We start from the raw sequence: 24985 nt of genomic DNA, 5'->3' as shown, positions 1-24985 counted from the left end.
GGACAACCACCCCTGCTTACAGGGTGCGGGAGGTCTCCTGGCCCCGTGAGGGGTAGGCGATGAGAGGCAGTGATGGGGCAGGGAAACAGGGAACCTGGCGGTTGCAGCCACACCCCCAGGCTGCTCCAGACACGTGACTGATTTAAGAGCAAATTGCCCGCAGTATTTTGAGCTTTGGGGCACAAAGCATTTCTGCTGTCCTTCCAACACAGGCAGGTCTAGTCGCCTAGCCTAGTCCAGTGGTTGGCAAACCGCGGCTCACGAGCCACATGCGGCTCTTTGGCCCCTTGAGTGTGGCTCTTCCACAAAATACCATGTGCGGGCACGCACGTACAGTGTGATTGAAACTTCGTGGCCTATGCGCAGAAGTCGGTTTTCGGCCTGGGCGAGTCTATTTTGAAGAAGCGGCATTAGAAGAAGTGGGGGGTGTCGGTCGGTCGGGTGACGGGAGACGCAGTGCAGCGATGGGGAGGTACATTGTTTTGCGGTACGTTCGCTGAGGTCGACCCCTTCCAGCTATCCCATCCACACTCGTCTATCTGAAACAAGTATACAAGACGAGTGTGGATGGGAGAGTTGGAGGGGTCGACCTCAGCGAACATACCTCAATCAGATGGAGGACGTTTTTAGCAAAGGCCAGCTTAGGAGGACCCTAATTAAGTTCATAACAATGTACCGACCTATATAGTTTAAATTTAAAAAATTTGGCTCTCAAAAGAAATATCAATCTTTCTACTGTTGACATTTGGCTCTGTTCACTAATGAGTTTGCCGACCACTGGCCTAGTCGCTTAGCGGTGCCGGCAGCAGAGACCCACCCACCACCAAGGTTCCCTCAGTCTCGTTGTGGGGAGAGGGGGCGGTGGAGGTGATGAAGCAAAGTAACATTCATCTCCGGTAAAAACTGCTGTTTAAACTTTAACCCTGCTGTTCTGGGTCTGTACACACCTGCTTGCTTAAACAATAGGGTAGTTGCCTCAGTTTCCAGATTGAGACCTGGAAACTCACATAAATCACCCCATTTTGTTGCCAGCCCACATCGCAAAGGCAATTCTCCTGGGTCTGAGGACCAGAACCACAAAATTTCTTTCCTTAACTCAGTGGCTCCTGGAATACTTTCCGATGACTCAGTGGCTCCAGGAACCGAAACTATAGATAACCTTTCGAGATTATTAACTTTGCTCAATTTTTGCTTCTGTAAAGCTGCTTTCGCAAGATAATTCCACATTCCAATGTCAGGCAGGATGTGGTTTTTGCCTTATAAGCTCTTACTGCTCTCACTCAGACGCTACGAGATTTGGAAAGCATTTGCCCCCTCGTAGCCGCCGGCTTTGGAATAAATGTGGCTCCTTAATTCGACTCCTTGAGGCGTCCTTGTGTGATTCGCGGGGTGCACTACAACAGTGAGGGACAGTAATGCATTTTGAAATGCAGCCTCGTCCCTTTCATGGTCTCGGGCCAGGGCACCCGCTCTGTCGCCAGGAATCGGCTTTGTGCACGCGGAGTCTCCAGTTTGCACACGGCAGGTAATCCTGAGAGCTTACCTCCCCTCGCTGCACCCGGCACAGGTGATGGGAGCCGATAGGCCAGCACACGCCCACCGGCCGCCGAGCACGGATGGAGCGGGAGTGGCGGGCTGGCAGCCTGCGTGGCAGTGACAAACTTCAATCCACAGCCGGCCTTTCTGACGAGAACAGTTAAGGAGTGTCTCTACCTCTCCCTTTAGTGGCCGAGAGTGAGCCATCTGTGAGGGAAGCTCTAGAATAAACAAAGGCACGGCGAGAATGGGCTTTTATGAAAAGTCAATCGAGCGCCACGCACCCCCACCTCCCCGGTCACCGTAAGCCGATTAGTTCCAGGCAAAAGCAGAAACACAAACACGGGTTTGGAGGTCGCCCTTATCTGAGTTTGCTTACAGCCTGTTCTGTGCAACTGCTCAGATCATTTGCGGAGAAGAAACATGTTTGTTCTCCCCAAAACGAGGCCATGGGGAGCGGACCCGGGACTCACAGGACGCCCCACCGACCCTGACTGGGCAGCCCAGGGACATCCAGTGGCCTGTTGGTGCCCCAAGGGCCTGCATGGACTTCAGACAGGGGCCCGGGGCCATGGGCTTGGTGGAAAGGCCACACGGGACCCTCGAGTTGGGGTGACGACGGACTCTCTGCAGACAGAGCCTGAGCAAAGGCCCTGGGGCACCGGGGGAGGCTCAGTGCTGCATGGGGGAAGGGCTCACAGGGATGTTTGGGTTTTGCTGTTAATCTCTGAGAGATTGCTGAACCTCTATTGACTCATACACTTTTATAGCTTATGATGCAATCTTTTAATTATAGGTTTTTCAGTGATTGCTGGCCTATTGTGAATATTAAAGATTTAAAATAAAACTCTCATTCCTTCTTTGCATGTACGCACTTGTGACTCTGTGGACCCCGGCTCCAGCGTCCCCATGCACCTGGGCCCCGTGTCCCCCTTTGCCACCATGAACCCCATAACCCCCTCCCCCACCCAAGCCCAGTGCCCTTGCACCCCACATGCCCTTAGAGTCTTCCAGACCCTTTTTCTCCCCCCACCCCCCACCCCCCAAAGCACACCAAACCCAGAATGAGCCTCCTCCTCAGACCCTGCCGTGTCGGGTCACCTGGCACCTGAGTGGCAGGCTAGGCCGACACATAGAGGCCCACTTCCATGGAAGACCCTCTAAGGAGGTGAATGCAATTGAAAAACCTGCTTGATTTCCTTATTTTTTTAATTGGAAAATTTACACTTTACAGCATCATAATTTTTTCCCTGTGTGCATATCCCTGCTTTTGTGTTAAAAAAAAAAATCCCATGAGCCCTTAGCGTACCATAAAATGGTGTTGTAAAGGTCTGTGCTCAAACTTTTAAAATTCCTTATGGAAAGTTTTAAAGACATAAAAGTGGAGAGGACAGGGCCATGCACCCCACTGTACCGGCTCCAGCGAGTCTCTGCGGTTGGCCAAGATTGTCACACCTAGACCTTCTCTCCTCCATTTATCAGGGTTTTGGTTTTTGCTTTAGGGAAGTCCCAGAGACGTCATTTCATCCGCACGGCTCCGAGCGTGCGTCTGACGGAGCCTGGGGGTGGGGTGGGGGCACAGTCACTGGGCACCCTCATGGCCAGATGGCAGCATGTCTGCTGCCGGATCGGAATATTTGGGTTGTGCTTTCGTTTCCTTTATCTTTCTCCCCCGCGTTTCCATCTGGCCTTCTGACTGTAAATTATTCTTTTAGCTCACTGATGGTGCTGCTTCAAATTCTGCTTGGTTCTCTTGTTTTATTCTCTCTTAGAATGTGAGGTTCATTTTAAATTCTTAGGCTACCTGTTCTAAAATATCTGAATATATTCTGATGCATCCTCTAATTCAAAATGACCAGGAATAGAGAAGGAGGGAGGGATAGATATCAATCATTGACCGGCTGCCTCCTGCATGCCCCCTACCGGGGATCAAGCCCTCAACCCAGGCATGTGCCCTGACTGGGAATCGAACCGTGACCTCCTGGTTCATAGGTTAACACTCAACCACTGAGTCACACCAGCCAGCCCAATATTATCATGTTTATATTCAAATAGTTGTTGTCTCCAAATGTCTTGTTTCTTCTGATGAGGTCCTGTCCCTGGGGTTTTGGCTCCTTGCTCAGGTAGTGTGTTGGGGAAGGTGAGACTTCAGTGCCGGGGGGAGGGGGCAGGGGTGAGGAGGGATGGCTGAGTCTCTCCTCGTCCTTCACGTCCAGCGTCACCTCTGCCACTGCGGGAGGAGACCCGGCCACCTGTCCTGGGGGCTGGATCGGGCAGGGGAAGCAACGGCCAGAGGTTGACTGGCCCCGGACGTGGCCCTGCACCCGCACAGGGCCTGGCCTGCGCCCCGAGTTTGCTCTGGAGGACACTGCACCCGGGAGGTGCTGACACCTGCTGAGCCCCAGCCCCCACCTGTGCGTACATCTGAGTGCATAAGAGGTTGTCGATGTTAGGGATGGGAAGATGCAGTGCACACACTTTATAAATAATAAAACACACCACGCGCTGTGGTGAATCCCAGAGCCCCTGCGCTCCCGGAGGCTGTGGTTCTGCAGGCGCTGGCTCCACAGCAGCACAGGGTGGAGTCTGAGCGACCGTGCGGCCTCACACTGGCACACATTTCACCTGTCAGGTGCCGGGGAAGCCACGGGCGCACGCGGAGCCGTCCTTGGCCCTTGGTGGCTCTTTTGCGTATATGATAGTTTGCAAAAACGTCACCAAGTTTTTGGGCCATTCATTCCCTATGTCACCAGGGCATTTTAAATGTAATCTGTTCTCTGCATCACCTTCTTAAGTCACAGTCAGGCCCCGAGTGGGTGTCTGGGGGGCCAGGACTGCTTCCCAGATGCTGATGTGAGACGCGGATGGGAGGGGCTCCCAGCATCGTGTGGCCGTGCACGGTGAGGGCGCAGGTGGCAGGAAAACTCAGCAGAGCGAGTGGGAGTGACGAGTCCTGAGCATTCCCTCATTGCTTGGGTTGTTCATATAACTGTGTTTATGTAACGGGATTTTAAACAATGGCTGTGTCCAACTACTGCTCCCGAATTCCTGGAACTTCAGCCTCCACGCCCACACAGGACGGAGCCCCAAACCGCCAGCTCTCTCGGCTGCTCCCTCTGTCTTTACTAAACAATTTACTGATAATAATTATTAAATAATCAAACTGTAATGCTTCATTTTGCATTTTAAATCTAAAGAATTTAATGATTGATCACACAATTGCTCTTTCAGCCTCCAAATCTTCCCACCCTGCCCTGCCTCCTTCTCCCCTGAGCATCTGCTGGACATCGGTCTGTCTGGGTGTTTATTTCTGCCTTCCCTGGGAGAACATGGCTCCTGGGGGCAGGGGCCCTTGTCCAGCACCGGTCACTCACACCCCGGACATGGAGTCTGATGCCACGGATGCCATGGGAGACGCCCTAGGAACCTGGACTGAACTTGTAAGATGCCACCCCCACCCCCCGTCTTTTCTCTGAAGCATAATTTGTCTCTTTTATTAATGCAACATTTTCATTTTAATGTTGCTTTTATTGTGTGAAAAGAACAGATTCAAAATTAATGCAATAGAACAAATTATTTGTCTATTAACAGGGCTTTTTATTTGCATGGGGCTTTTAATTTTTCCAAAACACTTCCTTGTTTTTCACTTAATTATAGACACATTGACAAATAGATGAGAAAAATAAAATAAAAGTCACCCCGGATCCCATCATCCATGCACCGTGCCTGGACGCAGCCCTCCCGGGCTCTCCTGCTGCTGTGCGCCCACCTTAACCATCGCACTTCCCCACGACCACAGGGTCCGAAGGCCGCCTGCAGCCAGTTTCCCCTCGGTTTACTGTGAGTGTCTTTCTGGGACGCTAAGTCCTAAGCAACATGGTTCCGGCTTGTCACTTGGTAGCTGTGTTGTTCCACTCGGCCGGAACGCCCCATCTACCTGCCTCGTCCTCGCTGGGCCCGAACGCCCCGCCCCCTCTCTCCTCACTGGGCCTGAACGCCCCGCCTCTCTGGCCCTTGGTGGGCCTAAATGCCGCGTCTATGCCTTGTTTATCTGGCCCGTGCGAGCCTTTGAGTTTGACATGCTTGATTTGACCGTGGCTATTGTGTCCCAGTGCCTCCTGTGCCCCTCCTCCCCACCCACATCGCCCTCACATGCCCTGGAGGTGACTGGGCTTACGTCATCATCGTTGTCATTACTTACAGAGGGGGCTGGGCAGGGCAGCTCTAACCGCCCTCTGCACACCTTACACATGGGAGCTGCTGACGTGCTCAGGAAGATGGTGAAAACGCCAGGAATCGAGGGGGGCGGGGACCCAGGGAGCCTGTCCCCTAATGGGAGGTGCTGGGAGCAGCACAGCTGGCCCCACCAGACCGCAGCCCCAGCTCCGGCCACTCACCCACACCTTCCAGCTGATGCTCAGAGGACTGGCCGGCCCTGCCCTGGCAGCGGGCCAAGGAGAGAGGGTCAGGCAGGAGAGAGACTCGGCACACTGTGGTAGTGAAACGCTTGGTTTTATTGAGGATGTTGCAAATCCCTTGTCTACGTGACAGCGTCTCATGCTCGGTCCCACGGGTCTCAGTGCGCGAGGAGCGCATGCGGGTGTAACGTGTGGTATATACATCAATATACATATGGGAACGCTGAGGAGCATCTTAGCGATGGTTTCTTGGCTGAATTACATTCATATAAAGTGTCCAAATTCAGAAGTTAGAAGCGCACAGCCTACAGTCTGAGAAGGCAAGGGCCTTCCGGCTCACGCCACCAACACTCCACAGACCATGCCTGCAGCCGTCCGTGGTCACGTCCGAAGGATGCCCTCTGCCCTCGTGCACCATCAGCCACACGGAGCCCGAAGAGGTGTTCCTGGTGCCCAAACAGGTATCCTTGGAGCTGGAGGCTCGTCCCTTCAAACAGCACGCAGGTAAGTGCAGCCACCGAGTCAAGATCAGGTCAGACCCTGTGCTCTTCCCCCTCCCATCGTGTGGACATACTGTGTGCTGCGGGCAGGAGGTGGTCACAGGACATGCCGGGGACAAGGACACACAGAACTGGACACACATGATCACAAGTACTCTGCCCTTCCCATTCACACGGCCGGGTGGTAAAAAGAGACCTTTTGAGAGATTTCATAGGCTTTAGAGGTGGAAAAGCCAGCTAATTTTATTTCTCTTGCTGGATCAAATTTGTGGCTGGGGCAGACCCGATAGTTTGGTGTAAATAGTTTAGAAATGAAAAGGCCCATCTGTGTTGTGTCGTGTTCTGTGAGGAGGGCACGCGGCCTCCGTCCCGTCTCAGACCGGGGAGGGGCGGGAGCCGCTCCTCAGCAGCCACGTGAAGTTACTGTTCAGGACGTGCTTCTTTACAAGGTGACCCCCCAGCACGGAGACCAATGAAATGATTTGGATAAACATGAATTCCAGAGGCACCAACCCCTTCTGAGATGTTGGCTCGGACATTTAGAAACAACTGTTTTTGATTACAACACAAATCTCCCAAATAGGAATGAAGGTTAAACGAAGGCCCGGAATCGGAATCGTGGTGCCTGTGCCCCTGGCCTGGGACGGTGAGGCTGACCCTGAGCAGGTGACTGTGGCTGGGCCACGTGGCTAGGATGCCGGCCCCGGCCGCGGCCCAACCTGGAAGAGCCTCACTCACGACACAAACGTGCCGCCACCCGAGACGTCCCTTCAGCTCCCTTCCCGCCAGCGGACTGGCCGCGGCCTGGGCCGGACGGCGACCGGTGTTCTTATGGAACTGACTCAGGTTTAGCTAACAGAGCAGAAACCCTCCCCACCCCACTGGTCAGAAGTCCTCAAAACTTAACATTTTTCTCAAAAAAACCAAGTCCTTGGTTATGTCAGCTTTTCTGTGACGTCTCTAAAGTCCAGACGGACACTGGGTGCCAATCAACGCCAAGGACCCAGCTGGTGTCCAGTGCGCGGTGAGCGCAGAGGGCACAGTTTGAAGTGCGTGTGTCCTGCTTTGTCTCCGCAGCAGTGACTCAACCTGCCCTCCTTCCTGCTCAGAGGAGAGGTTCTGGCTGCCTGTCCTAGGGGTTTCCCTGTCCCAGGAGCAGGGGCTGGGCAGGCCTTCTGCCTTCCTCCCTGGCAGCCACGGGCCAGTCCTGGGTGCCTCAGGCCGAGCCCTGCTGGTCACATGAACCCGGCCCAGGATGGTGCACAGCTCGGGGCCCGCGGGGCGGCACACAGTAAGGCATTGCTCACCTGGGCGAGAGGGACCCGGCTGATCTCTCGCAGCATCTGACAGAGGGATGGCAGGACACGTGGGACAGGACACGTCTACGGAATGTATTTCCACTGGGCTTGGTCGTCAAAATCCACATCTTTTTTTAAAAACTATTCCATCTCCCGTTCCCCATTAGAAAAAATACCATTTATAGAGAGAAGAATAAAAACACAGGGCCTCCCGGATGTCGTCAGGATGCGGGCAAGCCTGCTGGGGAGGGCTGGCACCACAAGCGCCCTTCCCTGCGATGTGAAGTGCCAGCACATTGGAACCCGGCCAGACCCCGCCCTCAGTGGGCTGGGGACGAGCCACACCCTACACGGGGGAATGCTGGTGCCGGAGCCTGGAAGTCCCGGCCAGGTGCGCGCCCCCCCCCAGGATCTGATCACGTAGGGCTCCACGCTCTGCACGTCCTGAGCCTAAGGACACGGGACACTGGGTGCACAGCCCGATGCCACTGGTGTCGGCACCTGACTTCGCTGTGGGTGGGGTGTGCCTCATCTCTCCCATGGCACCCATGGGTCCCTCCACAACCAAGAATCAGCCAAGGGCTGGAAGCACTTCCTCTGCCCGCTCAGCTCTGACCCTGAGTGGAAGCAACAGGCCGGGCCTCGACCTGCCCCTGAGCCCTGGCTCGCCTGCCCTGGGCCGTCCTGTGTGCTGTAGGGTGTCGGGCAGAACCCCTGGGTGCCCACATGCCGGCAGCACCCTTCCCTGCCATGACTCCGCCCCCGCCTGCTGCCTTCAGCCTGCACGCTTACTTCTCAAATGTGTCTTTGATAAAGCTGGAAGGAATAATTTAAAAATATGCCTTAAGTGGTATTTTTCAAAATGAGTATCTACGAACTTTATTCTCTTTTGGTCCCATGAAGACCTCTGGATGGTCACTGGGTCACTGTTGGACTCAGAAGAAGGGGGGCCAGGCTGGTTATTGTGCGGTAGCCTGGATGCACCCCACTGGTCCCAAAAAATTAAATACTGCTTCAAACCCAAGCGAATGGCCCCTTTTCCATCTATTTAGGAGTAAACCAAGGAAGGTTTCCTGTGATAAGATCCTACAAGGACACAGAAGCTTCCGGAGCGGCTGGGCCCCGCAGGGGGTGTGGGGCATGGACTTCCTAGGTTACTACTTCTACCTCTACTTCCTCTTCCTCCACAGAGAATGTTTTGCAATTAAAATAAGGTGGCATAAGAGTGACCTGGCATAATTACTTATTTTATAAATCATGTTCCTAGCTCTGAATAAATTATTTATTCAAGAATTTCACACCAAGTAATTGCTATTTCTAAGCTTAAGGAAGCCCTACTCAGTAGAACTCAATTTCTATCGTAAACGGAGATTGAAAGCAGTCACTGGGTCACTGGGTCGCTGGACGGGGAGATGGTGCCGCAGAGGTGCCCAGGGCGACACCGGACCCCCCTTCTCTGCCCCCCGCTGCGTGCCCGTCCCAGTTCAGATGGAGGTTCGGGACAGTGCTGGACACCGGGCACTCCACGCCCGCCGCCGGTCAGGGCGTGAGCGAGAACTGGTCCTGCTCCGTGGGCTTCTCCACCCAGGCGCCCAGCCCCGCCTTGATGAACGCCCGGAACATGCAGGCCTTGGCCGCCTGGTACTCCCTCGCCACCAGTTTGGACTCGTGGTATATGTTGGGCTTGGTGATCTTGGAGCGCTGTAGGTTGGCGGGAACCTGTGTGAAGACAAGAAAACAAGTATAACCATTAAGAAGCAACAGAAGCTAAAACTGAACATGTTCAGACAATGGTGTTTAGCGCTGTGCTGGCTCCTGGGGGCAGGGCCACCACGTGAAGGCGCCGCCCACAGAGGGACGGTCCTCTCATGGGACAGCGTCAGGGTCCTCCGAGGGTTGTGCTCCCGCCCCAAGGAGCAGCCTTGCAAACGGGAGGTACTCTGCCACCTACAAACAGCGGATTCCAATGTCCATTTCAACACTGTGGCTACTTAAAACCACAGGGTTGGTCACTGGAATTCTACACTGGCCCCCTCACAGCTGAGTTCCAGCAACTTGTCTATTCCTCCAAAGCCAGCTTCATAACGAACACCACAGGCCTGACTCACAAATCAATGAAAACCAGTTAATATATAGATTTGCTAAATAGGGTTTTATTTGGGGGAAAGGGTCCTGCTGCTACTAGTGCAGGAAAAAGGTCTAAAATCCTTCCTGGCGGGTTTGACTGAGCCCAGCAATGCCCGTCCTGAGGGCACCCGGCTCTTCGTCTGAGGTGACAGAAGGTCCCAGCAGGAGGGCGAGAAGGGAAGCTGCCTCTGAGCTGAGCTGCGTTAGTTTGAAGAGCCAGGGCCAGACTCCAGGCTGAACACCACCAGAAGGAACAGGTTAGGAGGGTCGTGTGGATGGGGCAGGGCTGTGACAGGACGGACAAGCGGTGGGGGGAGGGGCAGGCGTCGCCGCGGGGGCGCCTCAGTACCTTGCCGTGCACACGCATCCAGCGACAGTACAACGCGTGCTTACACAGGCGTGACGCTCGGCCAAGCTCATCCTTGCCCGTCGTGGAGTTGATGACCTCGATGGCCGAGTCGCCCACCGTCCAGTTGACGCTGAAGTTGGGTGCCTTCCCTGGCTGCCGCGCTTCTGCGTTGCTGATGCCTGGGAGGGAGAGACGGGCAAGGTGACACGGAGCCCCACACGACAGGTGAGTGGGACCAGGTAGGCTCACACAGTCCAGTGTTACCTCCCGCTGCCCAGGGATGCACCGTCTGCTGGGAGGCGGGCTGAAGGTCACGGAGCCTAAACCCTCATCTTCACGCCACTTCTGACTCCCGGGAGCAGCCTGTGCACAGACGGCAAGCCGCTTTGTAGCTCAGGGTCCACAGAGCCGTGCCGGGTGCTCCTCAGTGGATGACACCGGCCCTGGAGCTCAGGCCCGGAAGCCGGGCCCACCCCGCCTCGCACGCCCTATACTCCATGCAAGAGCCAACTTCTTAACATGTCTTCTTACCACATTTCAACGATTTCTAGGACCAATGCTTCATTCATTTATTTTCACTCATCCAATCAAGGCCACGATTCTGTAAGTGTCCCTGTGGCTCCACTTGTCACTTCCGACGTGTGTTCTAAGAAACTAGTTCGGTCTGGTTTCTCTCTGATCTGAGTTACTGACGAGTCCCACTTCCTCGTGGCCAGGCGCCTGGCCTTTCATTCTCTCCTTTGTAGCCAGTGTGTAGTTTTAGTGCAGCCAAAGCACCCTGTACAGGTCGTGTTGGTTCAGTTACTCAGGACAGTGACCATGTGATGCACTGCAGAGCTGAGCAGCGTGACGGACTGGAGAGAAAAGTGCTAATTCGTTATCAAGTCTGTTACTGAAAGGAGACCACTGTGAGCCCCAACTTCAAATGGAGCCTGTCCCCACTTCTGGCAATTGCTCTACATCACGCCCGTGTCAGGCAGGGCCCCAGGGAGACAGAACGGTAGGGTGTGCGGAGAGTTATAATGAAGGACTGGCTCACCAGGTGGCGGCAGGTTAGGGTTAGAGAAGTCCCATGACCTGCCCGCTGTGAGCTGGAGACCCAGGACAGCTGGTGGTGTAGCTCCGTCTGAATCCAAAGGCAGAGAACCTGGGGCTGACGGTGTCAGTCCCAGCAAACAGGAGAAGGTGAGATGAGCCATCCCAGCTCAATCAGCCAGGCAGGAAAAAGGGATAAATTCCTTGAATGTGGGCCTCAGTGGATTCAATGTGGGTGGACCCACACTGGGGAGGCTGTCTGCTTTACTGGATCCACCTATCAAATGCTGACCTCACCTGCAAACACCCCCAGAAAGAACAAGTACTCTGGGTACATGTGGCCAGCCAGGATGATGCAGAAACTAACCATCACAGACCTTCATTTACTGTGGCTTATACCGAACCACGTCTGTCCTGCACAGCTGTTGGGGTTTCCTAGCGTTCCCATCGCCTTTGTGTTTTATTGTCCACCAGGGGCCCGGTGCACGAAATTCGTGCACTGGGTGTGGGGGCGGGGGGGAGTGTCCCTCAGCCCAGCCTGCCCCCTCTCACATACTGGGAACCCTCAGGCGTTGACCCCCATCACCCTCCAATCGCAGGATCGGCCCCTTGCCCAGGCCTGATGCCTCTGACAGAGGCGTCAGGCCTGGGCAGGGGACCCTCATTTCCCCCCATCACTGGTTCTGCCCCCAGCCCAGGCTTGATGCCTCTGGCCTAGGCATCTGGCCCGGGCAGCGGGGACCTGCAGCTGCAGCGGCCCCGCGATCTTGGGCTCTGCTTTAGGCCCAGGCAAGGGGCCCCTAGCTCCCGGGACTGCCGGCTTCGAACGTGTCCAGCTCCCATTGCTAGCTCCACCCCTACTTCCTGCTATCACTGGCCAGGGTGGAAAAGGCGCCTGATTCTCCGATCATGGCTGGGGGGCAGGGCAAAGGTGGCCCCAGGGCCGCCTTTGCCCTGCCCCCCAGCTCTTAGCTCCCCCCTGGGTTTCCGATCACTGTCAGTGGCAGGGGGCTTCTTCCTGCTTTCCCTTTCGCCTCCCTGCATTGTGCCTATATATGCAAATTAACTGCCATCTTGTTGGCAGTTAACTGCCAATCTTAGTTGGCAGTTAATTTGCATATAGCCCTGATTAGCCAATGAAAAGGGTATCGTCGTACGCCAATTACCATTTTTCTCTTTTATTAGTGTAGATAAAAGAAGCATGCCCCTTCACCTTTGAAAGGCCATTCAGCTTCTCAGGTTATTTGTGAAAATACTTTCACTTTCTTCTAAAAGACATCCTTTTCTGAGCTCTGACATGATTAGCTGTTCAAGCTCTGACATGGTTCTCTGTTCGAAATAGGCTTGCTGCTGACTCATCCTGTCATCACATTGCTGATTTATAAGATAATTGGATCCCACTATTTTCTTTCTTAGAGGTGTATCTGCTTCATTTTGCTAAGTATCCTTACATGTTTCCTCCAAAAATATACACTGGAGACGGATCTTCTTTCTCCTTGAAGATCTAAACATTATCATGTTATCAAAATGCCCGACACCAGAATGCTGCTGCCACTGGCTCAGCATTCGAGAAACATTCTGCTGCCGGAGCCTGAGTGCTGTCTCTGTTCTTCACAGAACTCTAACCCTCGTCCAGAAGGGTCACGGAGGCCCCTGGTCCGTCCCTATCACTAGGCCGAGGGAGAAACTGAGGCACAAACCTGCCAGCAGGGTGGAGCTACAGCAGCTGGCCTCGGCTCTGCCTCAGGCTCCGGCTGCCGGCTGGGTGGCCTCAGCATGGCCCTAACCCCATGGCTGGGGGCCTCAGGCTTTGGGGTTGGAGGTGATACTGGGGACAGGAGAATGAAGAGCGGTTCTTCTATTTTGTTATATATTTCATATTTTTTCAAACATGGAGAATGCACTGATGAGTTTAAGGCCTCTGTCTTGCAAAGGCTACTTTTCAGTATCTTTTTATAGCCATTCATGCACTTCCTGTACATCTGATCTGATAAAAATAACCTGACTTTTATAAATGAGTCCCTTCCTCTGAGACTCTGCCGTGGACTCGATGTTGCTTCAATTCATCAAGACAACGATTAGCAGCTGTTCTGAGCAGCGCCTGTGTGCCACGTGCTCACACAGTGTCTTCAGTGTCTGTGAATCCAGGAGATGAGTGACAGCGGAGATTAAGCCACGTACTCAAACGCAGAATAGGGAGTAAACAGGGAGAACGTATTCTCCGATGCACGAGACAGCCGTACGCCAACACAACGGCACTTCACAACTTCCAGGAGGCTCCACGGGTGTGGATGCTACAGTTTCAACTTCCCCACAATTGTTTTATCAGACTCTACTTTTCCTTAAAAAATAATGACTAAGGTTAGGGAGCTGTAACATTTTATCTGAGACAACATCTGTGCCCCGCTCGTGCGTAAGCGCTGCGGTCTGTGAGCCACACTTTCGGTACCACACGGCTTCAGTCTGTTACTGCGCGCTGCGGCCAGCGCACACACACACACCAGGAAACTCAGTTCAGGCTATGGTTTTAGTTCTGAGCTTAAAAGGTAAGTAAAACGATATTTTCAGCAGGATAAAAAATACCTTGTGTCTTTTAAAATAGGGGTGAACTGAGAAGTTAGGACCCTTGAATTCAAAAGCTCTTGCTCACTTTGCTGATAGCCACTGAAATTCTGAAAGAACTAACAAACCAGTGACAGTGAGCGTACAGGGAAAGTGCCAGAACCACTGACATGTGGGCTTGTGCTGGTCCACACAATCACATCCCTGACACACCCATGTGTCAAGGGCACATTTCAATGACACGACCACCCTACTAAGAGCAAACTGGGTGCGAGGAGCCAGGTCAGGCTGCCACCTGCACAGGGGCTGGCTCTGCGGTGGCAGCTCGTCACCGTAACCACACATGCCGGGAGCCGGTCCATGCTTGCTGTTTCAAGGGACCTGGCATATATGGCATACTATTCTTAATATGTTTGCTCACCTTCTTGGCAGTATGTGTTTTAACCAAGGTCTCTGAGAAAGGTTGTTTCCCCAGGTAGGGATTTTCCCCTGAAGTTAGGGAAGGAATAAAACCTCTTAACTAAGTGCCAGGCGGGTAATTAATCACTTTAACTACGAACAATCATGCTTAAGCTACATAATCTTTACTCCCTGGAATGGAGATAAGAAACGCCCTAACCTTTGGAATAGAGATTGATAGGATTGGAATCGACTGGTATAAATACAGATGTAACAAGACAGAACTCAGAAGACAGAACCTACATAGAACCTAGAGACAGAAGGACTTCGCTGGAGAGAACATGGCAAAAGATCCTGGACTGAACCTGACTGCAGAAATTGGCAAGAGAACCTGACTAGAACCTGGTGACTGAACCTGGCTGGAGAACCTAGTGAGGGAACATGGCTACAGAACCTGGAGAACCTAGCAAAAGAACATGGACACAGAACCTGGCTGGAGATCCTAACCAGAACTTTGCTGGAGATCCTGACCAGAACTTGGCTAGAGATCCTGGCTAGAGATCCTGGCTAGGCTGCTGATCAACTGAACGCTGCCTCTGTGTCATTCCTTCTTTGCCGACTCTGTCCACACCTTTGGGGACCCCTGGACCCGCTGGGGTTGGACCCCAGCACACACAGGCTGGTGGCCAGCCCAGCTGGATCTCGGACAGCCCGTGTGTGTAATTTCCACAGCATCTCTTAGTCTCTCCGTGGAGACAGGGTCTGAATACGTACGTATGAAAGACAGATGCAGAGGTGCCACATCTGGGCGGCCGATCCTTTACAAATGGTGAGGTTTTCATTGGTAAGAGATAACCTGGCCCCAGGATTCCTGTAACAGCCCCCTCCTCCCTTCAGTGGCCAGACTGACCCCAAGGAAAAGCTACTCCACAAGCCACTGCCCTGTGGTGCTTTTGTCCACATGACGCGGCACTGCACACGGGTTTATCTGGAAGAGGTGAGGTCACAATGGGATACTTGCCACTGAGCAGAGGCTTGTTGAGGGTGTAGAGAGGGGGCAGGTCTTCGATGTTCGAGATCCGCTGGTACATGGCTCTGGAGAGGTGGTCCCCGTGGTACAGGCTGCCCAAGATGATGCTGGAGAAGTAAATCGGCTCCACGAAGATGCTGAGCAGGGAGCCCTGGACGCCCACCACGTTCCACCTGCAGGCAGAGGGAGCGGCCTCAGCGGGCGCAGCGTCTGCCGCAGACCTGACACCCACCTGCGTGTGCAGATGCCGCTAATTCTGCACCATGTCGGTCGATTAAAAAGAGAGCAGCTAGAAATAACCGACTTAGCAGTTTAGAGTTTTAAAGAGAAAAAGCTACTTAAAAAGCATTTTAGCTGTGAAATGACCTTTTGCCATGATGACACGCTTACTGAAGGTAAGTTCTAGCAAGGTATCCAAGAGACACGTTTCTTGTGAGGAAAATCAAAAGGGAAAGTATTTTATCACTTCCAATAGAAATGACCTCTCTGGAGTCCTTAGAAACATTGAACGGTCATTTTCCTGCTCCTTGGCGACACCTCCGACTCAGGTTCCTTTTCACACAACCAGCCACGCCTGGGAGGAGGTGTGCGCTCCCCGCTGCCCGTCGGTCGCTGAGCCTGCCCTGCCAGGCACAGCAGTGGCGACACTGGAACCCACTGGGACCGACTGCAGGACCCTTAGTAACCAATCACTCACTTCGCTGACATCCAGGCGTTCATTTGAGCTCTAACTCTGACACCATCCCTCAAACACGCCGCGCTCTCTCTCTCTCAGCTCCAACAGGGGAAACACTCCACAGCCTGGGGAGTCCGCACCCTCAGTGCTGGCCAAGTCCACGGGGCAGATGACACAGCCCGCGTGGTCCTGGAGCCGGGGCTGTCTGGCCGGGGACAAGCAGTAAAAAGGCAAACACATGAATCAAGAATTAAAAGTTGAGCTGAAATGCATTTGAGGGAGAGCAAGGTTCCACGACAGAGCGGAAGAGGGGTGCTGACTTCAGGGAAGGCTCGGAGGAGATGACCCTGAACTCAGCCCCAGAGGGGGAGTGAGGCAGAGGGAACGAGCCACCACCCAGACCCAGCAGGGGACAGGCCCGGGCCAGGGCAGGGACAGGGCAGGGACAGGCCTGAGCAGCCTCCGCAGGCCCTGGCTGTCCTCAGATCGGGGAGCTCCTGAAGGCCTTGCAGGGAGGGGTGGGGCCACCCGACTTAACGGAAGTGATTTCCCAAGAGGGTCCTTTCTGGAGGTGACCTGCCAGCGTGTGGGGAAGGTCCGGTGGGACAGCAGCCAGGTGGGGGCCATAGGACAGCCGCCTCCGCAGCGCAGGTCAGAGATGAGTGGGGGCAGCAAAATTTAGAAACGTTAGTGCTTCCCTGTCCCCTCTCCCTGTGTCCCCTCTCACCACTGGCCACCGGCTCTGCCCTATCTCCGGCCTCCAGGAGGGTGGGCGGTGCCGCACGGTCGGAGCTGGGAACAGCCTCCGCATGAGCCTCGCCCTGAATCCTGGCCCACCCAGCTTCACAGCCCACACTCAGGCCAAACTCCTCCTTCGTCCCTGTCACTGCAAGAGGCCTCCTTTCTCACGGACCCAGAAGCCACCGCTGCTGGGGCACAGCCCCACCCTAGCGCCCATCCCCAACAGCAGCCGCCTGACCTGTGAAAGTGCCGGTCAGACAAGGCCACTCCCTTGCACAAAACCCGCCAACACGCCCATCTTCTCCGAGAAAAGGCCGTCGTTCCCACCGCCGCCAGCCCGTCCGACCCGGCTCCTCCTCCCTGACCCCTCCAGCCTCAGTGCCTCCCACGCTCAGCTCGGGCCACCAGGGTCCTGCTGCTCCCTCCAGAGCCCTTCCCTCAGGTCCTTCATCCCGGAACATGGCCCCAGGGCCCTTGAGCAGCCCCCTGACCACGGTCCCCATCGCTGTCTCTGTGGAAAGTCCCGCTTGGTGCCCTGTGCCAGCCCCTCCTGTGTTACTTGCGGGTCTATGTTTTGTCTCCCCACCCCTACCAGCAGGTTAGCTCCTGGGGGAAGGACTCTGCTTACCTCCCTGATCTGTCCCAGCTTAAACTGCGCACCAGGGACATACAGTAGATGCTGAGTGAGCAAGCCCTCCAATTCCTCCCTCTCCCACCTTCTAAAACAAGATTAAAACACAGGTTTCCCATCTTACAAGGAAAAGCAGGACAGGACTGGATGCTTACCAAAACCACAGGGCACCCTTTCTGTGTAAATTCAGGCCATCTTAGGCAGAACTCGACCTCCTGGGGCCCACTTTAAAACACTGATGCTGCAGAAAGCTCGGTTTGTTATGAGTCGTTAATTCGGACACATGCTTCAGCAGAGTTCCAGGAGCTTCGGCGTGCTCTGTGCAGGCCCCGGGGGAAGTGGTGTGCACACTGCCACTCTGCTGACAAGCTCCACCCCCGAGCCTCACAAAGGACAGCCAGGACGGACTTCACCAGGAGCAAACGTGCCCAGTGATGGCCCAGGGGCTCAGGGACGGCCGAGGGGCTCAGGGACGGCCCAGGGACTCAGGGACGGCTGAGGGGCCCAGGGATGGGGGAGGGGCTCAGGGATGGGGGAGGGGCTCAGGGATGGGGGAGGGGCCCAGGGATGGCCCAGGGGCCCAGGGATGGCCCAGGGGCTCAGGGATGGCCGAGGGGCTCAGGGACGGCCCAGGGGCTCAGGGACGGCCGAGGGGCTCAGTAATGGCTGAGAGGCGCCCAGTGATGGCTAAGGGACATGTGTCACTGCAGCCAGGATCCAAGCTGTCAAACGTCCCCAGTGAACCTGGTGAAGACAGGAAACTCGGGAGGTGGTGGCCAAGTGTCAAACCCCTCCCTGCAGCCCCCACCCCGGGGAGGGTGCAGGTTCACAGTTTGCGGGTGACACTTGCTTGGGTGACACTGGAAGAACCACCAGGTGCTGAGTGCTCACTTGGCCACTGTGCTCGCTGCCCAGGCCGCTTTCTCTCTCACCGTCCTTGCGTCTTTCTCAGAGGACAGGGCTCAGAGCGCTGCCATGCCGGTGAGTCCCTGGGTCCGTACAGTGCCTGGCCCAGTTCTGAGAGGCTGACTGTGCAAGCGGCCAGTGGCCAGGCCAGTTGTCACAGGAGAGCTCTGACCCAACCACAGCCTCCACGGCACCTGGCCCAGACGGTCAGGACTTGGTCAGCTGCCCTAACTATAGTCCCTGCTTCCAACTTGGGGCCCCTCAGAGAAAACCCGGTCTGCCCCTCGCCAGAGGCGGCCCTGCATCTGGCGAGTGAGCCACAGCCTCCATGGGACACACCTGAGACTCCCTGGTCCCGTGGAGCTGCCCCGCCTGGCCTGCCCACATGGTGGGGAGGCCCCCTGCCACAGCAGCTCTGAATAACCGTGCTGTCTGCCCTCAGGCAGGTGGTCTCTGGGGGTGGTCTTTGTTTCCTCCCACAGCTCCATGCAGCCCAGAGCACAGAGGCCACCATCATCAGATTGGAGACCCTGGCGCCTTCTCACAGCCCAGCTGACGCAACTTGCCATAAGATGGTTAACCCCTCTCTCGTCACTGTGACCCATGCAGCCTTGAGAGGGGTCGTGGCTGCCTTCAGCCAAACTGCCCACCGACCCACCAGACAGACAGCACCTGGTGACCCCAGCAGTAGCTCTGAACCTCCCTCCCCGCCCCCAGCCCCCTGTGGCCTCACTCCTACTCCTGCCCTCTGCCCCTGCGCCCACGTCCTGCCCCGCAGGCTGGGACCTACCGGACACTGCTCTGTCCCCTGTGAGAGACACAGGACACCTCGCCAGCACCTGCCCACTGCCTCTCATCCGTGACAGCCACTTGGGCGGCTGCTCATTTCATTCCCTCGGGACAGGACTGGACGCCACGCTGTTTCTGGGCCAGGGCTGTTCTGGTTGTAAGCATAGCCATCTGTCGTTGTGATACTGAATATTAAGCCCCTTTCAACCACACTCGAGTTTACAAAAGCGAGGTGAGTCTAGGAGGATGGGGGCCAGCTGCCAGGGGAACTGACTACATAATAAGAGGGGGTGGGAAGAGGAACTGGGCGTCAAACTGATCACCAATCATCAATGATATAATCAATCATGGCTATGTGAGAGAAATCTGCATAAAACCCAACAGGCTGGTGAACACATCAGGTGCTGGGAAAGGGGGCCAGAGAGCATGGAGATCCTTGCACCCCATCCTCCTAGGCATCTCTTTCATGAGGCTGTTCCTGACTTGTATCCTTTACAATAAAATGGTAACTAGGTAACTGTAGTCCCCGAGTTCTATGAGCCGTTCTAGCAAGTTACTGAGCCTGAAGAGGGCGTGAGGGAACCCCAACTTGCAGCCAAGTCAGGCAGCAGTGTGAGTACCTGGGCAGTGTCATCAGACTGTCCCGTCCCCTCTGGGGGCTGTGCTGACCCCAGGTGACACCTGATGGGCTTGGCTTGTAGGACTGGAGTGTGTGGTGTGGGGCCTGTATGCCTGGTTTCGGAGGGCCTGGGGGGAGTGGGTGTGGCCAGGGTCCCCATGTGTTCCCTCCTCCTTCCCTCCGGCCTGTTTTTGCTTTCTCTGTGATGACGTGTCACCGTATACAGCGAAAGGCACAGATCATAGGGGCGCACATCTGTGAATTTTGACTCTTACATGACTGTGTGTGACCCCGTTTCAAGGAGACACAGAACACTCCCACGACCCCCAGCCACGCCCTCTCAGCCACGCCCTGCACGATGGACGGAGCTGTAGGGTTGGCTTTACAAGCTGGGCTCTCACTTGCTGATTATGAGAACCAGAAACCACTCCCATGGCGTTTCTTTCAACTGGGGGTTTTGGTAAATGAGTTTTAAAATGTCCATTTAGTCAAACGTATTCATGTAGCTGTATAATCTGGGCTTTCTGGGCCTTAAGCATCCTGCTGAGTGGAAGCCATAAACACTGCCAGGGGCCCTTTTCACTCCAGGGCCTTACTGGTTGGGCTGTGTTTTGCGTGCAGTATGGAGGCCTTGCTTGTCTTGGTTCCTATACAGACTGATAACCAGGACAACCTGCTAACCAGTTCATCTCCTCCGTGAGCCCCAAGTATAGCAGAGACTGGCTACCACCCCACATCCCCTCCCTTCCTCTGAGCTTCGACCCCCCTATTCCAGTCAGCACCCTGCAAGTGTTTCTGCCCAGCTGCCTCCCCAACCACCTGTCTTTCCTCCTTCCACTGTGGGGATCTCTAAAATCAATAAAAAAAAACCATTAAAAATACATCACTGGGTTTGGTTTGCTACACTTGTGTGTATGTGTGTGTTTTATAATTGAGGACAGCTCGTCTTGTTTTCCTCAGTGTCGCTGTCTGGCCTGGAGAGAGGGGCGACAGTGACCCCACAACATGAGCTGGGGGTCCACCTTTCCCTACACTTCTAATCTGGAGAGAAGATGATAGAAGACAGGGTCACTGCCCCAAGGATGTGGGGACCTCACAGCAGGCCCGTCTGGGTGAGCGGCTGCCTCTCCCTCCACCTGCCTCCTTTCTCTGATGTTCTTCAATTCCTTTCTTTCCTGGAGGTGAGTAGGGAGGGTGACTGGTTTAATGCTTTAATGGCCGTAACTCTATTCCAAACTTCCGTCTACTCTTGAGTCAGCTTTAGAAGTGCACACTTTTCTGAACATTTTAAATTTCATCTCAGTGTTGCAACACTGGTACGAAGGTGCCCACGTCTCCACGGTAACCGCCTGCAGCGCATTTCAGCTCCACTGCGTCCTGGCTGTCCTCTTCCATTCCTAACACAGTCTGGCCGTCCTTCTATCGTCGTTCTCGGTCGAAGCTGCCCGAGTTCTGCCGATTTCATTGTCCTGTCCAGAGACCTAACCCCGGGGTGTCACTGCTCACGGGGCACCTTTGTTTCTTCCTTCTCCTCGGCTAGGTTTGTTCTGTTGTTCTCTTTCCAGCCTAGCGCTATGTGCTTTGGTCATTTACCTACAGTCATTTCCTAGTGCCCCCGGCGATTTCTTCTGTGAGCCCTGGGGTGTAGCTGGCATGCGCTATGTTGTATATGTTGAAGCATACGATTCGGTAAGTTGGACACGTGTCTCTACCCAGGAGACCATCACCCCCCCACACCTTGCTCACACCTTGTTCACCTTGTCCCATTCCTTCCTCACTGTCCCTCTTATGCTGGTCCCCACCCTGGGCAACCACCGATCTGCTCCTGTCACTGTAGACCAGTTTGCATGTTCTAGAAATTTACATACTTTTTGGGATCTGGTTTCCTTTACTCTGAATAATTGTTTTGAGATTTGTCCAGGCTGCATGTGCATCATTGTTTGTTATTATTATCATTTGCCTGAGTGGTGCTCCACTGCATGGAGAAGCATCGTTTGGCCATCCTGTGCCACTGCTGCCACTTGGATTGCTTCCGGTTTTTGACATTACAAAGACAGTTGGACACATGTCATTATACATTTGTCCAAATCCACAGAATGTGCACCACCAAGAGTGACCCTAACGTCACCTGTCAGCGTAGGTTCATCCATTGTAACCATGTGCTCTCTGGTGGGGGATGGGTAATTGGGGGAGGCGATGCAGGGGGACGGGGGGAGAGGGCATATGTGAATCCCTGCACCTTTGTCGTAATTTTGTTATGAATCTAAAGAAATGTGTAAGATGGTAGTCTTCCATTGTGTATTTTACCACAATTATAGTAAGTCAGTGATGCCACCAATTACACAGAATATATAGCAGATCACAAGATAATCAGCACACTAATATAGAAAGTATAAAGTTGTAGGAATTAATCTGTTAAAAACTGCCTAACATTTTTGTGAAAAACTATCAACGCAAAGGAAATATTTTAAATATGGAGAGAGATAAAATATTCATGAATGGACTGATTTAACTTCATATCAATTCCTTCCAACTAAGTCCATAAGTTCAATGCAATTCCATATGCAATCTCAGCAAGACATTGGGAGACACTTAACAAGCAGACTCTAAAATACGTACAGAAGAACAGAGTTTCATAAAAGGCTACCAAAAGTTTGAAAAAAAAATGAGTAAAGAATGACAGTTTTATCCAATCAGATCTTTAAACTATTAAAATGTCAGAATAATCTATATATATAAAAGACTAAGTGACGATTACAACTGGTCCACCAAATGACCGGTAGACCAGTCGCTATGATGTGCACTGATCACCAGGAGGCAGACACTTAATGCAGGAGCTGCCCCCGGTGGTCAGTGTGCTCCCACAGCCAACCTCTTGCAGTCCCTCCTCCCCGGCCGCCCCGATCGGTCTAATTGGGACTGGGCGAGATGACCCAAATCGGCCCCAATCGCTGGCCAGGCCGAGGAACCCCACCTGCGCACGAATTCATGCACCAGGCCTCAAGTAGACTAATAAAGAATCTAGAGCAGTGGTTCTCAACCTTCCTAATGCCGCGACCCTTTGATACAGTTCCTCATGTTGTGGTGACCCCCAACCATAAAATTATTTTCATTGCTACTTCATAACTGTAATTTTGCTACTGTAAACAATATGTAATTATATATGTGTTTTCTGATGGTCTTAGGTGACCCCAGTGAAAGGGTTGTTCGAACCCCAAAGGGGTCGCGACCCACAGGTTGAGAACCGCTGATCTAGAGTCTAGAAATAGACCCATCCTTGTGAGGGAACTCAGTATATAACAGGTGTCTTCACAAATCAGGGAGAAAATATAGGTTATTCAATAGAAGGGAGTGGAAAAACTGACCCACTGTATTAAAATAAAGCTAAATTATAATACAAAAGTGTTAAAGGCCTAAATGTGAAAGTGAAATGATAAAGGTCTTAGAAAGAAGGACAGCAGAATATTTTTATGCCCATAATTTGAGGAGGGATTTCTTAAATAAGATCCTAAAAGTACAAATTATAGGGTGACAAATTAATGGATAAGATTATATCAAAATTTGGGGTTTCTATTCCAAAAAGGATGGCACAAAGTTAAGAGGGACTTGGCCTTGGAGGCACTGAATCGTCTCACACTGTTAAGGGTTACAAACTACAAAAGGAACTTTTGCGAATCTAGATGAAGAGGTCATGAGGTCCGAAAGACAATGGCCAGGATACACACAGGGAATTCACAGGAGCAAGACGGGGGGCTGAGGAGATGTTCAACATGCCTAGTGAGAAGAGAAACAGACCGAAACCCTGAGACAGCATCAGGAGTGGGGAGCTAACCTCGGCACTGCCGGTGTGCGTGCGGCTGGAGGGCCGCCGGGTACGCCGATCGTGCTGCGTGAGGAGCCCTGGGTAGCACGGCCTATAACGAGCTGCTTACGGGGTCTCAAGGCTGCCTGGGGAGCTCGAGGAAATCCATGTGCCCACCATGAGGGGAAGGACATAACGTGGCCACGGCTACGATGCAGGAGGCAACGGGCTGGACATGACAGCATCAGGGAGAGTCCCCCAAACACGGGGTGAATGAAAATACGGGGTACAGAATGGGATTTGAAGCACAATGCCAAATCTGTAAACTAACAACATACACCTATTTTTCAAGGACACGGACACACACACACACACGCACACACACACACTCACACACACACACAGAAACGGTATGGACAGTGAATACAAAGGGCATGTGATTAGTAAACACATCATGTGGGCACCTTGCTGGGTGGGAATGGGCCACGGTGTACGATTAATTTAGCTCCGCATCGCCTAGGTTCCCTGACATGACCATTAGAGAAAGTCAAGAGCACGCTTACAAACAATGGACAAGATGTGCACGCACACATGTCGGCCCTGACAGCTGTCGGGAGGCAATCAGGACCCACGCGCATGGGCTGTGGAGCACTCTGGGGGAGGGGTTTTATTTTACATGCTTTTCTACCACGGAACTTCGTGCCATTGCCCATGTACCTCCTGAAAGAATAACACTTCCCAGGGGAAGGCAAACTCGGGGTGTCTGCAGCACCCAGCCTCCCCTCCCCATGAGGGGGTGCTCTCGGTGCTCAGAGCACAATGCCTGTGAGGGTGTCACATTGTTTTTAAAATGTAAATACCAATAACCCAAATACTAACTGAATAGTAAGTATGACCATTAAAGTGCATGTTTGATGAATGAGGAACCTCTTTGCTTTCTCCGGGAGCAAACTGTTTTATAAGGTCACAGTGAAACACATCAGTTCACCCCAGAAGCCCACATCTATAATAATCTATAATAATAAAAGCATAAAATGCTAATTAGACTGGACAGCCAAATGTCCTTCCAGACAAAGCTGCAGAGGCTGCGAGGGCCGAGGGCAGTCAGGGCAGGCAGCAGTGGTGGGGTAATGGGGGCGGTGCCTTCCCCTGATTGCCCAGTCACCTCCTGCAGAGGGGAGCGGGCCTAAGCCGTTAGTAGGACATCCCCTGAGGGCTCCCAAACTGTAAGAGGGGGCAGGCTGGGCTGAGGGACACCCTCCTCCCAGTGCATGAATTTTCATGCACCAGGCCTCTAGTATAACAATAATAATAAAGGGCAAGACGCTTGTTTTGATGAATGGCAGTGGCAGCCTGGAGCCTCCTGGGTAAAGGCCCACCTTCACTCCCTCGAAGGGTCCTGGAGCCCCCCTAGGGCCTTTATCCCTCAAAGAATGTGGGGAACATTGAAGTGGGGAGTGGGAACAAAACCAAACCATTTTGAAAGTAGGTAACTTGCATAGGAGGAGGGTCAGGGGCCTGCAAGGGCACAGTTGGGGGTACCCAGGAACCGTAAAGGGTGAGTCTA

General features: G+C 53.6%; 1 protein-coding gene across 2 annotated transcripts in view; it reads right to left on the bottom strand.

The window, feature by feature from the left end:
* Positions 1-6032: 6032 nt before the first annotated feature.
* ADARB1 (adenosine deaminase RNA specific B1) overlaps positions 6033-24985 on the bottom strand; it is a 104842-nt gene continuing 85889 nt past the window's right edge. The window contains exons 9-11 of one of the 2 annotated variants that reach the window (XM_059686690.1): positions 15246-15427; positions 10273-10407; positions 6033-9471 (exon numbers count right to left, since the gene is read on the bottom strand). In XM_059686690.1, coding sequence (XP_059542673.1) covers positions 9134-9471; positions 10273-10407; positions 15246-15427 — 655 coding nt within the window. In that variant the 3' untranslated portion in view covers positions 6033-9133. Of the gene's footprint in view, positions 9472-10228; positions 10408-15245; positions 15428-24985 lie in introns of both variants that reach the window. The other variant, XM_059686691.1, reaches the window with a different exon arrangement.

The sequence above is a fragment of the Myotis daubentonii genome, chromosome 3 (assembly GCF_963259705.1).
Source record: "Myotis daubentonii chromosome 3, mMyoDau2.1, whole genome shotgun sequence".
NCBI classification, from domain to species: Eukaryota; Metazoa; Chordata; class Mammalia; order Chiroptera; family Vespertilionidae; genus Myotis; species Myotis daubentonii.
The sequence above is the reverse complement of the archived record's forward strand: the minus strand, read 5'-3'. Positions and strand labels throughout refer to the sequence as shown.